The sequence below is a fragment of the Poecile atricapillus genome, chromosome 20 (assembly GCF_030490865.1).
Source record: "Poecile atricapillus isolate bPoeAtr1 chromosome 20, bPoeAtr1.hap1, whole genome shotgun sequence".
In the NCBI taxonomy this organism is placed as follows: domain Eukaryota; kingdom Metazoa; phylum Chordata; class Aves; order Passeriformes; family Paridae; genus Poecile; species Poecile atricapillus.
In genome coordinates this window covers 3,141,628-3,160,078 of record NC_081268.1, presented here as the reverse complement: position 1 = coordinate 3,160,078, position 18,451 = coordinate 3,141,628, and the positions used below count along the sequence as shown (strand labels likewise).

The window sequence follows — 18,451 nt, the reverse complement described above, 5'->3', positions numbered from 1 at the left end:
TGGCTCTCCTGGGTCACTCAGGGCACGGGAAGAGCTTCTGCCAGGGCTGAAGCACCGCCAGCCACCAGGACAGATTGCTGCTGGCAAAGCTGCAGCACAGCAGACTGCACCAATTTCACATTGTTTCTCTGCAGCTGTCTCCTGCTCTGAGAGCTGTTTAAAGCATTGTTGTGCTCTCCCCGAAACTTCCAGGGGTGCCAAAGATCAGGCATCAGGCCAGAGACACTCATGGGTTTAAAAGGCCAACAGAACAAGAGCTCACACTGGACACTGCCCTCTTCCCTGGCTGTTACACAGCCACAGGGAACCCCTGTGGATTTTGTAAAGATAATTCCACATCTGTGTGAAAAACAAGGGAAGAGGCTCCCCAGGAGCTCAGATATCAGCCAGGTGTCTGCTACAACCCTTGCCAGCACCTCTAAAACTGTTCCTCCAGCTCCTCAGCAAACCCAAACCCAGCAGACCAGCTCCAGTACTTCAAGGTGCTCCATGGCACTGTGGAAAAATCTATGCATCCCATCAGACTAAAGTGCAAGCCCCCAGATCCCAGTGTGGCAGGATTCCCAGGAAGCCAGGCAGTTCCACACAAGGTGAGAATTGTGCTCAGCTCCTCCAGGGAGAGCAGCCCCGCTGTCTGGCACTGTGCTGGGAGCCCTCCAGCATCCTGCAAGCTGCTGTCACTGCTTCCCCAGCACCGTGGGACTGAGTCCTCCACCACATCTCCCCAGATTTTTAGCACTTCTGTCCCAGTACGGCTCCGTGGAAAACATCTACCCTGGAAACGCTTCTGTGCAAATCCAGCACAGGGAGGAAAGCGCTGCTCCTCCCCACACATGACATCAGTTTGGCTCTGACACTGTGGCATTACTGCAGTTCAAACACAGGTGTAAAGAGCAGCAAATGTGTATTTTGAGAAGAGTTTGTCATGTAGATCGCATCTTTTATGTGTGAAGTGGGCTCTGGTCCTGTTCTTCCACAGGAGTTTGTATGAACATCATGTTTCTTGCAAAGTCTTCCCAAATACAGCAAGAATGCTCCTCTCTCCACAGGCCTGTTTGGGATTCCACTGAGATCCTTCTTGTGAAGCTCTGTGAAACCTCACAGGTATTGCAATGAGTTTACAGACCACAGGCTGCTGCTCTGGAGCTCTGAGAGAATTCCCTGCTCCCCTCCTGCCTCACACTGGTGACAGAAGGGAGGATCCAGCATCAAGCTTACACACATGCCCAAATCCAAGGAGCCCATTTATCCTGACAACTGAATTATGTATATCTGCAGAAAAAGAAAATCTCTGCTCCTGCACAGAGACATCATCATCATCCAGCAGTGAAAAAAAACACATGGCACAGCACCAGGCTGCATGGAAAATATGCTTCAGGAAGAGGGACAGGGAGGAGGAGACAGCTGACAAGACAGCTCTTACCTTAACCCCTAAGGGTGGTGGGCTGGGGGAGCTGCTGCCATGCAGGAACAGCTCTGTTTCCTCAGGGATTTCGTGTGCTGGAGGAGCCTCCTGCTCTAATCCAGGGCATTCCAGAGCGGCTGCATTTGTGCTGCACAGCCTCCACCAACCTTTCAGGAGCAGCTCCATCCACCAACACACATGGCTTTAATTGGGGATGTTTTTTCTCTTCTTACTTCCATTCCAGTCACATGTTGGGAGCTGTTACTTTTCTCTCCTCTGTGTGTATCTGGATGGCTGCATTCTCACTCTCCTTCCTGAGCCATGCCAGCCTCAGGCAAGCAGCTCCCAGAGCGTCAGCCTCGACAAATGACTCAGTTCTGTCTGGAGCCAGGTCTGCAAAGCCTCTCCTGCCTTCCCTTCCCTTGCTGCTGCTCACACAGCTGCCCTGGGCAGGTGAGCTCTGTCCCCAGCACCTGGGATTGGAGCTCCACAAAGCAGAGCTGGAGCCCCCAGAAAACCTGAGGGGAACTCCTGAGTCACACCAGGGGAACCTCACCCAGGGCCATTCAGGAAGGGATTTCCACCACAGGAGAATCACTTTGCTCAGTGCAGGGAACACAGCATTTTTCTCTGCCCATTCCTCATCTTTAAGTGACAGATCTGCTGCTGGTCCTCTCTGCAAAGTGGTCACAGGTGATGACAACTTTCTGCCAAAAACACTGGTGCCAAAGGGTGGTTTTATTGAAGAGAACATCCTGCAGAGCGAGTTTTCCTTTTCTTTAGAACAGCAGAGGAAAATGTGGGCATTTTCAGTCATTTCATTATTAACTCCTCAGACACCTGAGCACGCTGAAAAAGCTCCCCATGGACCAGGATCTCCTCAGAGCCTGAGGTACCTGCAGGAACTCTCTCTCCTGCCTGCCCTCCCAGCAGGGCACACACAAGGGATGAACACACAGCAAACAGCAGCTTTCCTTTCTCCCCTGGCTTTACCCAGGAAGGCACCAAACCACACACTTCCATCAGCCAAGCAGTTCGTGCTCGTAGTTTCCTGGATTACTGCCCTGATGGAAGCAATTCATACAAGAGCTGGCCAAGGGCTGCAGCCTTAAAATTCTGGGCACACTGCAGTGAACTCATATGTTTTATTATTTAGACCCATGCAGGAGCTCAGCTGAACTCAGAGGCCAGGAAATGCCTGGAGGTACACGTGGAGTATCACAATCCCAGGACATCCAGCTGCTTTTATGGGTGTAAGTCTCCACTCAAGCACCGTAAGATGTTGGCTGGTGGGCTTCCCAAGCTGGAAATCACAAGGGCTTGTTTGTCAGGGGAAAAAGAGAAACACCCGTGGCTTAGGAAGCTCAGTATTTTCATTTGTTAGTCGCTGGTGGTTTGTATTCCTGCCTTCATGCTGCACAAGGCTTGGCTGATAAACAAGCCGAATCTGATGGCCTCTGTGTTTTGCAGCAAGATCCAATCCCCAGAGCATTTCCTCCATACAAATCTCTGCAGACAGCTGCTAAAAAAAGGGGCTGTTGCTGCTGCAGCACCAGCTGGGATATGGTGAGTGCACAAGGACAGTGAGGACAGGACCCTCCTCAAAGCCCTGGCAGCTCCTGCCCATCCCAAATCCTTCCTGCCCGACTGTGACCACAGAGGTGTGCTTTCCTCTCTCCATCTTTCACCAAACCCCAAAAGACAACCGCCCCCAAGGCAGGGCAACTCCACTCACATAATCTGACTAGCAGGATTTTCTGTCAGGGAACATTGCTGTGTGCCCCTCTGTCCTTTTTAAATTCTTTAATTTAAATTCTTCTCAAAGCCTGAGAGACAGGGACCCCTGGAGTCAGAGGAGCCTGAGCCTGCAGGGCTGCTCTGCTTTTTTCATGCCAGTCCCTGGCACTGGGCTCTTCACAGTGCCCAGGGCCACCCAAGCTGCTCCTTCTCCTGAGGTTTGCAGTGTTCCCACCACACCTTGTAAACAGACAGAGCCTGGTATTTCATTCTCCAGCTGCTGAGTTCCTCCTAAACAACTTTCTGCTCCCTGTTAGAACAGCAGAGCCACTGGGATTTCGTGTGACACCAGTGCTGCAGTGCCCAGCGGGGCTCAGTGAAGGACAGAGCCAAGGTCTCCAATTCACAATTAGCACAATCACCCTCACTCTAACGTGGGTAAGGAAGTGCTGAAGGAAAGGAGTGGGAGTCAGGACATTCAGCTCCCAGTTTTATCATCTCTGTTCTCTTTCACCCTGAAGGCTATACAATTTCCCACCCTTGAAAACAGGAACAATGTTTCCCAGAAAAGCTGCAATAAAATTCTGGTGTTTACCACGCACTCTGAAACCCTGGAACGGATGCAACCCTGCCAGGATCCACTCAGCACCATCGTCCAAACCATGAATAACAGTAATTAACAAATAGCCCCAGAGAGATGAATATTAATCAGCACTTCCCAGCTCTCCTCAGGCATGAACTGCTATCCCACAGATGGAGTGCACAGAGCCACCTCAACTCTGCAGCATGGATCACAGAAGGAATTTGTCCCACAACTAACTAGTTTGGGCTGAAGCTGCTCCAGAGCACAGGAAAATGCAGCAATCCACACCAAAGTGACCAGGGAAATATCAGCAGGTACAGGTGAACACTCAAATGGCACCTGCTGTGACACCCCCCCAGCAAATACAGCCCAGTGCTCTGCAAAATTACAGCAGTGTCAAGAAAATCTTGGAAATGGAACTGGGAAGTCACTTGGTACAGGAAACCCCTCTGTTCTACCTGTAAATGGACATTTATGCAGCTCTGTTCATCAAGGCACGGAGAAACTCCACCACACACATGGACCAGGGGTGGGGCTTCCCCTGGGAAACTCAGCACAACTGGTAATTATTTGTGCTGCCCTATGGCAAAGCTGATCTCCTCGTGCTGAGTCTGCTGCAATCCTGCAACAGAAGCCAATCCTCCCAGGGAGAGGCTGCAAATCAAAGGATCTGTCCCAAACCCCATCACAGATCAGCAGCTGGAGCTGCATCCACAGCACCCAGGAAAGGGATCCCTTCCTCCCAACTCTGCTCCCTGGCAGCCAGAAAGTGTGAGGAAAGCACAGCAGATCCCCAGGGCAGGAAAGGAGCCCTCTGTGTGCCTCCAGCAGTCACCTTGTGCAGCTCAGAGCCAGCTGCAGACAGAACTGACAGCTCCCAGTACTGCCCATGCATTTTTAAAAGCAGCTTCCAAGACAAAACATCTGCTCCCAGGTGGAACATGAAATAGCTCTTACACTAAGCTATGTTATCAGTGTTTTTCCTCTTTCTCTTGCACAAGCCCCTAACTCCCAGTGAGGAGCCCCTCTGGCTGCTCCAGAGGGTGTTAAGAGCAAAGGGTAACAGAAAAGCTTGAGGAAAGCCAACACAATCCAATATTCCTCTTTCAAAAATCCCTCCAGGGGTAGCAGCTGCACAGAGCTACTGATTCACAACAGAAGGTGAAGCTTCTTTAGAGGGATCCTGTCTAATCCCAGAGTCAGAAACACCTGTGGTTCCAGGGCCTGGCATCCTCAGGCAAAATCCTCTTGCTGAAAGTAAACTGGGAATAGATTTTTAAGCTGTTTGCTCCTGCCCTGAAGGTACTGAACAGACAGCAGCACTGCTTTCCAAACCATTAATTCAGGGGGTTGTTGCTGCTCCAGTGTCCAGGGCCTTGCAGGTCTTACCCCTTCCACTGAAGCGAGGAAGGGCAGATATCAGTGAGGTGCTTCAGTAGGTGCTTGTCCCCCCTTTTCCAGGCTTCAGTGGGACAGGGATCCCCCCCTGGCAATTCCAGGATCAGGTCATTACACTGGTTTGGGTTTGGCTTCCCACTTTGAAGGCTCTCAGTCCCACACCTCAGATTCAGTTCCAGAAAGAGCCCCTCTCCTGAAGGGAACAGAGGTCATGGCTATTGTCCTTAACCAGCCCTGTTAATTTTATCTCAGGAGAAGTGAGTTAAGTCACTTAAGTACAGAGCTGTGCTGCAAATTGCTCATTTAATATTGCCCTTGAAACTGCACTGTAATGATAATTTTTCACTTCCTTCCCTAGGCAGTTGCATAACATTGCTGGGCATTGTTTAGAGAGCTCCAAAGCTGAGGCAGCCGTGTCCCTTTCACCTTCTCCTCACCAAGCACTGGCAGGGATGTTGATTTTCTGGTTGTGGGGTTTTTTTTGGCTTCTTTTTTTTTTTCCCCCCTACTCTATCAGCTTATTACATTAAACAACAGATGGACGTGACTCTGAACGCAAATAGCCTTCCAAAAAAATTCTTACTTTCTTCAGCTTTCAGTGGAAAAAAATTTCCCATTTATACCAGTTAAACCTAAGCCAATTAGAAACACAGATCTGTCAAATAACATTTAATTAAAAGTATCTTTAGGGAGGGAGCAGCTGGGTCAATGAAAAGCTTTCCCACTGACAATAAAAATAGCCCAGGCCCAGAATTCAACAGCCCCACTTTGTGGTTGGGATACTCAGCCTGTGTGCCCAGACCAGGAGGAATTTAGGTTTCATGGCTTTGGTTGGCAAAGGATTTTGTGACAGGGAAGTGGAATTCTGGAAGCTGGGCTGGCTGATCAAAGGGGCACAGAGAGCAGGACTGGGATGGGAGGGATGGGACACAGCACCAGATACACCTGAGAGCAATTTGCAGATAAAATTGCTCTTCTAGAAGAGCAACACCAAGTTACATAAAATCCATCTCTCCACTTCAGAAACTTGCTGCTTGTGGCTTCTTGCAGTGTTAAGACCTGACAGAGTTCAAACCTGTTCTTCAAGCACGTTTGGACACCACCTCAAGGGCAAAAACATGAGACAGCAAGAAATTAACATACCACAACAAAAATACAGTGGATGTTCTCTGTTAACAGAAAGTCTGATTTGCTGGAGAGGAGGCAAGAGAGCACAGAGGGGAAAACAGGAACACGAGAGCTGGGGAGATGAGGCTTGAGACAGAGCAGCATTTGCTCGGCAGAGAGCTCAAACCAAAGAGAGCAGTGACAAGGCTGTGTCCTGGGGAAGTGTTAGAAGAGCACAGGTGGAGGGAGCCACATGTAGGGAGTCCCTGGATGCAGGCACAGGCCAGGCTCACCCCAGATCCCCCCAAGGGCAGGGGGAGCAGGGTGGTCCTGCAGGGACCCCCTGTCCCTGCCCTCGCTCCAGCTGCGGGCACAGAGAAGCAGAGGAGGGGATGGCACCTCTCAGGGCACACCTGGACACCTCCTGCTTGAACAGGAACACACACACTCCACAGGTTTGAACCCAGGCACCATCTTCCATCCTGATGAACTTCTTCAACAAACTAAGCCATTCTATCACTACCAGCCCATTAAAAAAAATCCATTCCTATCTGCCTCTGCAGATGTTCCCTCCAAGCCTGAGGCCTGGATCAGTGAGAAGTTGATTCCCCAGACTTTTATCAGCATTTCCAATTTTAAGCCTTTCTGCCTCTCGCTATGACTTTTCTTATCCTCAAGGCACCACCGAGGCAAGGCTTTCCCCTTGGTTTATGTAATATACCAGGAAAAAATCCAAAGTCTGGGTCACTCATCACTGAGCTGGAGGAGGGGAATGCCAAGGGAGCTGTGCAGCCTGTTCCTGTCCCCTATCACCACAGTGCTCATGGTCCAGCTGCACTTGGCTCAAGAGAGGAAGAGCCAAAAAGGATTTTAAAAATCACTCTTCTATAACAAATCAATTTCTCAGCTTTCATAACGTGTTTTCATCCTTTGGTGTAACAGGCACTGCTTCCCCTAACTTTGAAAATAAGGGGTAGCAGATCCCTAATTGGCCACATCCTCCAGGAAAACAGGAATTAATCACACACAAGATTTTCCTGTGGCATAAGCAGCTCGTGCTGCAGGCACCAACCAAAGCCCTGACAGGACCCACCACTCCTGGAGTGAACAAAACTGCTGCACACAGTCACCACGACCCAAACACCAACCTCCTGCTTGCAGGAACTCCTTCCAGTGTCCCTCCTCTCCTGCTGGCCATGAGCTCCTGGAGACTTTCCCAGGAGAGAAGCACCCAGTGCAACAGGTAGCAAAAGGCACCTCAGTAGCTGGGCATGGAGCTCTGGGCAGCACAGCTTCCTCCTGCCCCACAGCCAAGAGTCACAGCTGCCTCCAGACCCAGCTCTGGTGTGATTATTAACATTTATCTCACAGGAAACTGCCTTTGAGGGGTGTCCTCAGGCCACACCCGAGTCACAAACTCATCTGACTTCAGCTGATGCAGAGGCAAACTTTGAATAACCACAAACACGTGGCCAAGGGAGACATTCTCTTTCTTGTCTGCTTGGCACAAACATCCCGTACAAGGCACAGGATTTGGGGATGAAGCATCCAGAGGAACTGCTCTCACCCCAGGAGAGGCACAACCAGCAGAACCTGAATCAGTGCAGCACAAGTCAGCACAGGGAGAAGGCAGAGCATCACCTCAGCCCCATTTAGATGTGCACTGAGTCCAATTAATGCCCTGAGGATGGAAAAGAAGTGTTTGTATTGCAGCAGCACCTACAGGGCCGAGACAAAGCAGGATCCCTCTGTGCCAGGCACAAAGCACTGCCCTGCCCCATGGGAGACCAGAGGGAGCAGGGACAGAGCTTCTCTCCCCACATCCCACGAGGTGAAGGAAGAATCGAAAAGGATGCCCAAAATCCTGGGGGAACCTGCAAAGCACCAAGCCCCAGCTCTGCCTCTCCCTGCTGAGGTGGACACTCAATCTCCTGCTTGGCTCCACTTTGGGATGCCCACACGACTCACCAGTGCTGAAAGTACAAGTGAGAAGTTCAAAACATCCCAAGAGATGTCAACAAAGCCAACACTGCCTGCTAAACTATCATATAATTTTTGCTCAGGCCAGCTATTATCCAGCACAGCTATTTTAGAAATGTTTGTCCTGTTTTACACATCCTTCTGCCTGGTGGAGACTGCCAACAGAAGAAAAATCAGAATCTGTCACAAACCTCTGAACCAGCATTCAGAAACGTAATAAGCAATTTCAAGTCTGATCTACCAAGTAAACAGGGACCAAATGGTCATTCCCAGCTTTCTGGCAGTGCACCTGAGCCCCTTCCCAATCCCACAGAGGAAGCTCATTGTACTTTTCCAAACCCAGCACTGCTGCTGGTGCTAATTTTCACCTCAGGCAGACACAATACCAGCTCTTGGAAAGAAAGTAGCTGTTAGCCTTATATAAATTCCAGATTCAAAAGTTGTGTGAGTTTACCTTACAACAACTAGGGAAAATCCCAAAGTATTTCCTGGTATTTTTATCCCTTGGGTACACACAAAACCAACAGCAACCATTCCAGACAGAGGTTCACCCCAATAGTGGATTTTCTCCCCAATTTGCTTTGCAAACCCCAGTTTACTCTGCCACAACCACACTGAGTTGTGCCCTCCCTCACTGCCTTCCATGTCAGAAGGGCAGCAGTTCCTCCATCCCAGTTTTCCCATCAGAACAGGAGGAAGGAGCCTCCTCTCTCCGAGCTGTGTGCTGCTCAGAGCACTCTCTAATTGCCCGATGCACATTCAGGTCAGGTCCTCGCCTTGGTGGCACTAATGAGTGAGATGGGGACTGTTTGTGACACAATCAAGGAAAGTTTGTAAACACCACAAAAGCCAGGAGAGCTCTGGAAAACAGAGACTGCAGGAGAGCAGAGAGCAAGGGAAGGGAAAGGGAGGAACAAGGTGTGCTGTTATCTGAGTTCTCAGGGCAGATTAATGCATTTCTGGACTGACTGCAGCATTATCTAATGTTCTTTCTGTGTGGGATCAATAACATCACCACAATGTCAGGGCAGTACAGTGAGGGTTTCCCCAGGACATGTCCATGTCTCCCTCCCAGACCCAGAAATCTCCAGAGTGGCCTTTTAAAAGCAAAGGGCCAAATCCAGAGAAGCTCTCTGGACAGTGATGGACACGTACCCAGTATCAGCTTGTCACTCTCCACGGCCCAGGGGAACCACTGGATGGATTTGGTGCTTCCTACACCTTCAAAATCAGCCAGCCAGCACAAAAAGCACCTGCAGCAGTGGAGAGAAGAGCAGGACACCTGCTGCCAGCAGGTATTTCCCAGCTCCTACCCCTATTCTGCTCAACAAGTCCTCAGAGGTTACACACAGCTGAATTAATGCACCTAAATCAACAGCAGCCCAAAACCCCATGGAAGGTAAAGCAGTAACTCAGGCTCACACAGAAGTTGGCCAGCTCAAATTTGAGGAGCACAATCACAGAACTGGACAATTCCAACAAGCCCCAGCAGTGACCCAGGAGCTGACCCCACAGATAGACCAGCCCTGAGCAGAGCCACGACTTCCAAAGCCCTGGAATTCCAACAGGTCCTCCCTGGAACTTCACAGCTCTGTGTAGCAAATGCAGACACACAGAGCTGCACAGGGGCACAAACACCCTGGTTTGTGGTGTACAACTGCTGCAGCAAAAGTTTTGACTCTAATCTCTGTAAATAGAGATGTTTGGCCCAGTCAGCACACAGATCATTTGCTGCCAGCACAACAGAGCACATGTCTTTGTTTAGGAGGGGCTGAATTTAGGGAAGCACTAAAGGATGCAATAAAAATGAATAAACACTTTCGTTTTTGGCATGTTTCTCCCCACACAGCCCCGTTTCCTAGAAGGAAAATAGCTCCTCCAGCTCCCCAGATAAGGGGTCTGGCACTCCCTGCCTGCACAGGTACCTTCTGCAGCTCTTACACCTCGATTAATGCCCTCAGGCACAAAGAAAACCCCACATATTAAGATTTTAGTACCAGTTATTATGGCTTTAGCACCCAGTCACCTGAGGTTCCACCATCACACCACACAGAGGCACCGAATTCACCCCCAAGTTTCTGCCCTGCAATAAAATGAAGTTAAGGAAGAAACTGAGTTACCACTTATCTTTCAGAGCAGTAGGGACAGAGGCTCCACCAGCATCTGCTTTCAAGGCCTAAAAGGCACAGCAGAGACTTTTAAAACCACATGCCCTGCCAGAGACATCCAGATAAGCCTCAGGAAAATGCTTCCCATTTCTCTTCCCCAGCAGCTGGGAGCAGTGTTCATGTGCAGGCACACATTTGTGATAAGCAGCCTCCCGCTAAAATTTCCTCTGCAAAAGTGACCAAAATCTAGTCCCCAAAAAGTTTCCAAGAAAAACAAAGAGAAAGAAAGAAGAAGCCCAGGTGTGGGTAAAATCGAGCAGGTTTCTCCCCAGCTCTAGCTCCCCCAGAGCAGTGATATTAACTCTGCTGCCTCCTTTTTCCCTGGAGTTGCTCTACAATACAACATAACCAAGAAACACCTGCTGCCCTCTCTAATGAACCTACACTCATTAAAGCAGACAACCCACTAGCTGCTGCACTAATTACTGCAGAGCATGCAAAGAGAATTGATGAAAAGCTACTGTATCCCATACGCTTCAAGCATTCTCGGGCTTTTTTAGCCCTCTGGTCCAGCCACTGCATCACCTCCACTTCAGGCTGCTAGAGGAGAGATCAAACACGATGGTGAACGGCATCAACAACGCTGTAAGGCCTTAAAGTCACTCATTTAGTCTTCTTCGGGTTTAGTCTTCTCCAGTTTTGATCCAAGTGCAGAGAACGGGCATTGCCATGAACGCCAAACAGCCTGGAGCTATTTGGTTTTTTCCCAGCCCTGTGTGAATTCCTGTAGCGCCCAGTTCTAAAGCCGAGACTCCGAGTGTCTGCAGTGAGATCGGGAGCCTCCCATGTCACTGCCCAGCCCCGAGGAGCTCTGAGCATCCCCCTGCTCAGCCGAGGAGCCGCTCGCTCCTGCCCAGTGCCAAGGACAGCACCGGAGCTGCCCAGGGAGGGAGCGCCGCGTCCTCCCCGGCTCCTCCCGGGGCACCCGGGCTGGATCCGCACCCGAGCAACAGCTCCGGCTTCCCGGGATGAGCAGCCTGCCTCCTGCCGCCCTCGCTGGCCCCGGGGCTCGGGGAGGGGCTGGACTGTGCCCCAGGGACCGGGCTGTGCCCCACAGGACCGGGCTGTGCCCCACAGGACCGGGCTGTGCCCCACAGGACCGGGCTGTGCCCCGCTGTGCCCCCAAGGACCGGGCTGTGCCCCCCAGGACCGGGCTGCGCCCCCCAGGACCGGGCTGCGCCCCCCAGGACCGGGCTGTGCCCCACAGGACCGGGCTGCGCCCCACAGGACCGGGCCGTGCCCCACTGTGCCCACAGGACCGGGCCGTGCCCCACAGGACCGGGCCGTGCCCCACAGGACCGGGCCGTGCCCCACAGGACCGGGCCGTGCCCCACAGGACCGGGCTGTGCCCCACAGGACCGGGCTGTGCCCCACAGGACCGGGCTGTGCCCCTCGGGCTCGCTGCAGCTCCGGGCCCGGGCTGTCCCCGCTCCGGGCTCCCCCCGGCCCCGCTCACCTGCAGTGGAGGCGTCGTGCGGCGGAGCCGGGGCTGTCCCCGCCGGGCGGGATCTCCATGGGCGGTGGGGAGCGGGCAGCGGAGTATGGCAGCGCCGGGAAGTGATGCACCGAGCAAAGAAACTCGCGGGCAGGCCCCTCCTCCGGCTGATGTCACCCGGCCTGCCTCCCTCCCTCCCGCCGCGGGACGGGGAGCGCAGCCCCGGCTCGGCATCCCCCGGCTGACACAGCCCCCTGTCCCCCGGGGACATCATCATCATCCCCTCGGGACATCATCATCATCCCCTCGGGATATCATCATCATCATCCCCCCGGGACATCATCATCATCCCCCCGGGACATCATCATCATCCCCTCGGGACATCATCATCATCATCCCCCCGGGACATCATCATCATCATCCCCACCGGGGCCATCATCATCATCCCCCCCGGGACATCATCATCATCCCCACCGGGGACATCATCATCATCCCCACCGGGGACATCATCATCATCATCCCCACCGGGGACATCATCATCATCATCCCCACCTGGGGCATCATCATCCCCCCGGGGACGACATCATCATCATCATCATCCCCCCGGTAGTGCCTCACCGCTCACCTGTGGCCACCACACCTGCCCGTTTCACCGAGGGAGAGTGGAGCAGCATCGCTGATTTGTGCCCAGGTGGAGCTGTTGAAAGCCATAACGAGACTCGGGTTTGGCTTGGCCAAAACCTTTTTGTCTTCGAAAGTGTCTGCAGCTGGAGGCAGCAGGACCAGCTGGCACCAGGCAGGAGCTGGCAGGGCTGCATTGGCTGTGCTGGGTCAGCAGAGCTGTGCTACAGACACACAGCAAAGTCTGGCTGCTCTCTTTGGTAGTGAGGAATCCCCCAGGAAAAGGGATTTTCCCTCCAGCCCACAGCAGCTTCTTTCAGTCAATTATGTCCTGTTGAAACTTGGGGCCTTTAAATGTTTATTTCCACACAGACACCTAGAGAAGGATGAAGGTCAACTTCAAACACTGCATGCAGCTCCCTCTGTTCTCCAAGGCTTGACATGCTCCTGGAAAAGTTTGGGAGTTGGCCACTCAGCAGAAACCTGGCTCAAAGTTAGGGCCACTTACCCAGCAACAGCAAATTAAATGTAATTATCATCACAGACCCACCCCCAAAGAAGCACAGCTGTAAACTGTGGCTTTCCCTGGGTTCCAGCAGCCTGCTCTGCACACACAGAACCCTGTGATCAGTGGGAATCCAGAGCCATGCCTATTTACTGCCTGTTTCACCCTGGGGACCTGCTCAAAACCCCTCTCAGGAGCAAACCCAGCTCCTGCTCAGGAAAGAACATCATCAATAACACCCCACTAGCAAACCACAAAAGCCTCTTTCCTAAGAGCTAATTGATTGGGCATTCAAATTCAAAACAAAACCCCATAAACAAACCTGTGTCTGTGTCTCAGCTTAGGAATAGTCTTAATTCTGCAGATAAACCACAGCAGAGAAAGCTGAAACCATCCTGCTGAGAGCTGTCTGCTCACCCACAGAGCTGTGGTGCTGTCCTGGGTGTTTTATTATCCCCAAAAAAGCAAGCCCCCTGCACCCCTGAATAACCAGCCACAGAACCCCGAATGGAAGGAGCACTGGAAGGACCAGGCTGGGACATTGTGCCTCACACCAGCCAGTTTTTACCCAGGTTTGTGATTTCACTGACAGCAGCAAACATCCTGGTGCAAAGCAGCTTTTCACAAGCCATGGAAACATGGGACTGCTCAGCCCTAAGAGATTCTGGCACTTCAGTGGGGGTGTCTGTCCGTGCCTCCCCCCCCTTCCAGACAAGGAGATGAGTGCTGAAGATGAAACCCAGCCTGTGCTGCTGCAGCCCAGCCTCAGCCCCAGGCTCTGAGGATGCCCAGCTGAGCTGGGCCCCAGCGCTGGGCTGGCATTCAGAGTGTGGGAAGACAGAGGAATTGCCCTTCAGAGAAACAATGCTGGAAGGGAGAGCAGGGGAAAGGAGGGAGGAGGCCAGCTTCCAGTCTGGGCTCCAGCCAGATCTATGGTGTTCCACAGAGCTCTGGGCCAGCGGGTCACCCCCACGTTAATGGCACAGGAATTGCTCAGTCAGATTCCAGGGCCTGGGCTGTGCAGGAGGTCAGACTGAGATGAGCGTAATGGTCCCCTCTGGCCTTCAAACTCATGAATTTGCAATGGATAATTTATCATCTGACAAACCCAGCTTCTCTTTCTTCTTGTACAAGTGGCAAATAGGTCACAATAGATTTGAATTCATTAGATGAAATAATTTGATTACTTTGCTGTGGGTTGGGTTTGGTTAACCCTACATGTTCATGCCAAGAAGCTCCCTGCAAGGACTTGGACCTCAGCCACAATTCAGATCCATTGCTCAGCTGCAATGAAACAGGAAAATTATAAGAGTACAGAGAGGAAGAAACCCCAGTACTTCAGAAATGCCACTAATTCCTCTGATGAACTGTGTGCACATTGTGTCATGTGTTGGGAAGGACCTGGAGCAATTAGAGAGGCTCCAGACCAATGTGATGAGTGTGTCCTAGGAGAGAAAGGTATGAGAATTGATTTGTTGGGTGCAGATAAGATCAAGAAGTGGAGCTGGAATCGTTAGACATTTAAAAGGCTGCTGCAGAATGGAAAAAAGGAGGAGTGGATCCTGAAGAACAGGGCAGGGAACGACACAGCCAGGCCAGAATCCATCAAAGGCGATGCAGGGTTCATTTTCCTTTGACCTTATGCACCCCTCCACCTCCAACATCTTTTGTTTCTGCAATCTTAAAGCTCAAAATCTTCTTCCTCCCAATTTCTGAGTGTCTCAAACAGGCAGAATCACAGCTCTAAGCAACAGGATTGCAGGATCCTTAAGACTTCTTGGGCAATTTTTAACATTTCTTATATAAATTGATTCCCAAAGCTATCACAACACAAGATGAAAGAGCTCCAAGTATTGCCATATTTCCTTCCACTTGGAAGAGACAGCCTTGAGAGCAGGAAGGCACAGAAAGCTCAAGGGAACACAGCGAGACAGAAGTCAACAGTAAATTTTGCCAATTATTTAAGAATGGCCAGGACATAGGAACATCCCTCTGCTGCCTCCATGTCTTCATCATCCAGACACACCAGAGCCAGGCACTCCCTCCAAAATACAAAGATTCATCTTAATTAGCACGGCAGCTCTCCTGCAGCTCATGGAATGGATTGCTGGGGGCCTCTGCTGGGGTTTGTGTGCAAAAAGAGCTCTGCAATTCAGGCTGCAAAGCTGACAGACCCCAGCTGAAACCACTACAGAACTGGCACTGTAATTGTCTTCTCTTTCTAGCAACAGCTGTGATTAATCACCAGACTTTGCACTGGCTTTTTTTTTTCCCCAAGCTGGCAGGTTCCAAAAGCACCTTGCTATTGTCCTGCATTCCATTTTCTAAATCCCTCTAAACACAGCCTGCAAGGAAGTTCTGGGTTTAAACCAGCCTAAAGAAGAACCACACAGCAAAACTGAGTAAACTTTGTCCTGATTTATATCAGTTTCACAGCTGTGAATTTACATGGAGATCAACTTACCTTAGAGGAAGTTTGCACTTTTTAAAAAACAAAATACCCCAGTGGATGTGGCTCCCCCTGTGTGCAGGAGATGAGAGCTCACAGTGGGTATTTTCCAGCTGGATCCAGCTCCTCCCCAGGCACACAGAGCAGAAGGGAGGGGATGATGATGTGCAGCCTTGGCCAGGGCTGCTTTCCTGTGGAACATCACTGCTGGTGCTGCCTCGTGCCAGTTTGTAAAGTGGAGATAACAAAATAACTTTTAGCCATCCCTCCTGGGGAAGGAACAATGGCTGGAGATCTCTAATCTGTCACTGAGCTGCGAGCACAGGAGTTTGAATGAGCCTGACAGCGGTGGGAAGATGGGTAAGAGAGGAGTTGGCTTTGTGAAAGAAAAAGGGAATAATAAAAATGCCCCTGGAGGTTCTGAGGGCTGGTGTGCAAATCGGGGCCACACACGACCTGTCTGGACCAGGAACATTTGCCTTGGCTTTGGGGTTTTCATAAAGCATAATTACATGAGTTGGAACAACATCCTCCTGGGAACAGCCCAGAGCCACGCAGGGAAGTGGGGAGGGAGCAGGGATGGGTTTCAGCAGGAGTGCTTAGCTATTCCTTTAGTTAAAACAACAAATTAAGAACAAGGTTCAATGTCTGTGCTTGGGGAACAGAACCCTCCATGCTGCTGAAAGATTGAACAGGTCTAAATAAAACTGCTGTGCCACACAGCTGCTTTTTCAGAACCTGGAAAGAAATTACAGTTTTCAAGGGCTTTTACAACCCTTCCTTCCACTTAGTCTGGTCCTAAGGCAACAAAACTCCTCTGATCAGAGGGAAGGACTCAGTGAGAAACCATTATTTTATCTCCGAAGTAGAAGCACAAAAGGTTATTACAATCTGCAGATAACTTGTAATAGAGACTCACAGCCGGGAATATTATTCATACCTGAAATAAAGAGGATCATCTGAGAGTGAAGAGTTGTTTTGCTGACTGTGATTGTCTCTTTTAAAAACCTCTTGGAGCACAGACATCCAGGAAAAGCTCTGAATAACGAGCTGCTCTGAATAATTCAGCTGCGTGCAGGCACTCCTGAGCCAGCCACAACTGCTGAGCGCAGAGGGGCTCAGGAGAGCTGGGCTGCCCAGTTTGGGGGTGGGTGAGATTCCAGCTGCACGTGAGCCCTTCCCAGAACCTGGGCAGGAACACAGCCAGTGGGATCTTACCTCTCCTTCCCCACCCTCCTGCCCACCCCTCTCTGCTGGTGCAGCATTGAAAACACAAATCAAGACCTCAATGATTCTCACAAGTTCCATCCCCTCGTGTTTGGGTGCACCTGAGGATCTGGCCTTTGCTTTGTGCATATTTATACATCCTGTGTCTCTGATGTCCCTGAATTTCCTTTTCATTAATGCTCCTCTGGGCGTCAGAGGAGGCAAACAAAGTGACAGAGCTCATCTGCTTCCTTCAGCCTTCAAGCTTGACTGAAAATGCTTCATTAAATAAATAGCAAGAGGCCCTTACAATGCCCTTGCTGCAGCCTCGTGGAGAGTTTGATGAGATGGAACCCTGTGTGCTGGCACTGGGCTGCTGAGGAGATGGGGATGTTTTAGCAAGGCCAGAAGGGACAGTCCTGATGCCTCTGTGCTAATGCCACGTATCCCTCCTCTTCCACTGAAATCCTGCTCTTTCCCCCAGAGCAGAATGACTCCACAGAGTGCCTGGGAAGGCTTTTGGACTCAGGGAGTTTCCAGCACCAGAGCTGATGTTGTGGCAGAGTTCCACCCTCTTCTGCACCCTGGTGTCCCATCTTTGGGTGCAGTTTCCTGAGGGCCCCTGGAGCAGCTCACCCTGTGATGCACCCAGTGATGTCTGCAGCAAACTGGACATGCTCAAGGAACATTTCTGCTTCTTTCTCATCCCTTGGTAAATTCCCATCCCTTCTCACTGCCTGGGAGCTGCTCTTCTGTTCCTGCAGCAGAATTCAACAGCCTGGTGGTGCCTGTTCCAAGAGAGCTTCAAGCAAGACCTCAGCAGGGTGGTGAGAGGCTTTCTTGGGGCTCACCAGAAATATGCTGAATTTTTATGGCCCTGCAAGCCTTGATGGCAGTACCTGGGAACCTTTCTTGGAGGTGCCTTATCAAAGCTCTATTGCTGAGACAAATATCCTAGAGCTCAGTCATGATCAGCTTCTATTTACAATGTTGGCAGTGGGTTTGTTTAACCAACTTCAATTTCCAAGAGTCAACAGACAAAACCCCAATTTCTTCTGCTGGAAGCCTGGGAAAACCTCATGTTGGCATTGACTGAAATAAAGAGTAATCTTGTGTTAAGAACTGAAAGTCCAGAGGGGGAAATAGACATTTTCACCTTTGAAAGGGGCTTTATTTCCTTTTAAGTTCTAACCGTTGGTACTGACATTAATTACAAGCATGTTTGGGTTTGTTTTTAAACAGACTGTCAATATTTGCAGTGTAATTGCATTATTTAGTCAAGCTACTGCAAGTGCTTTCCAAACACTCGGGGTGGAACTTGTTTTTATGTAACTCCCAACAATTCTGTGAATCAGAGGCAGATGAGCAGAAGTTGCTGCTGACTCTGTCACCGAGCCCAAGGTGACCGAGGCTCCTGCAGCAGAGCCCCTCCAGTCCCCAAACCAGCAGCGGTGACAGGAAACACATTTCTGGTTATCACCAAAACTGCATCAAACCACAGGCTCAGGTCTGAAGCCACCGAGTTCCTGACCAGCAGTGGAAGGCAGTGCAGAAATGCCACCATTTACAGCTCAGCTCTGCTCAGTTTACACACATTTTTTTTACATTTTTTGCACTTGAGGGTAAGACTGTTCTAAGCATTGTAGTTGAATACTGGGACAATAGTTTAGCAACATTAAGCAGAATTTTATAAAAGTAATAATTGTCATTTTAGGACTGGTAAGTGGCAGACACCATTAATTTTTGAGCAAACAACAGAACACAAAGAAAGTTTCAAAAGCTGAAAAAAATCCTTCCCTGTGAGGGTGGGCAGACCCTGGCACAGGGTGCCCAGAACAGCTGGGGCTGCCCCTGGAT

The 18,451-nt window shown here is 50.8% G+C and overlaps 1 protein-coding gene across 1 annotated transcript in view; it reads right to left on the bottom strand.

The window, feature by feature from the left end:
• The window catches only part of GPSM1 (G protein signaling modulator 1), a 64,534-nt gene extending 52,599 nt beyond the window's left edge, over nucleotides 1–11,935 (bottom strand). Inside the window, exon 1 of the mRNA XM_058853877.1 lies at nucleotides 11,835–11,935. Coding sequence (XP_058709860.1) covers nucleotides 11,835–11,893 — 59 coding nt within the window. The 5' untranslated portion in view covers nucleotides 11,894–11,935. The remainder of the gene's footprint in view (nucleotides 1–11,834) is intronic.
• Between the last annotated feature and the right edge of the window lie 6,516 nt (nucleotides 11,936–18,451).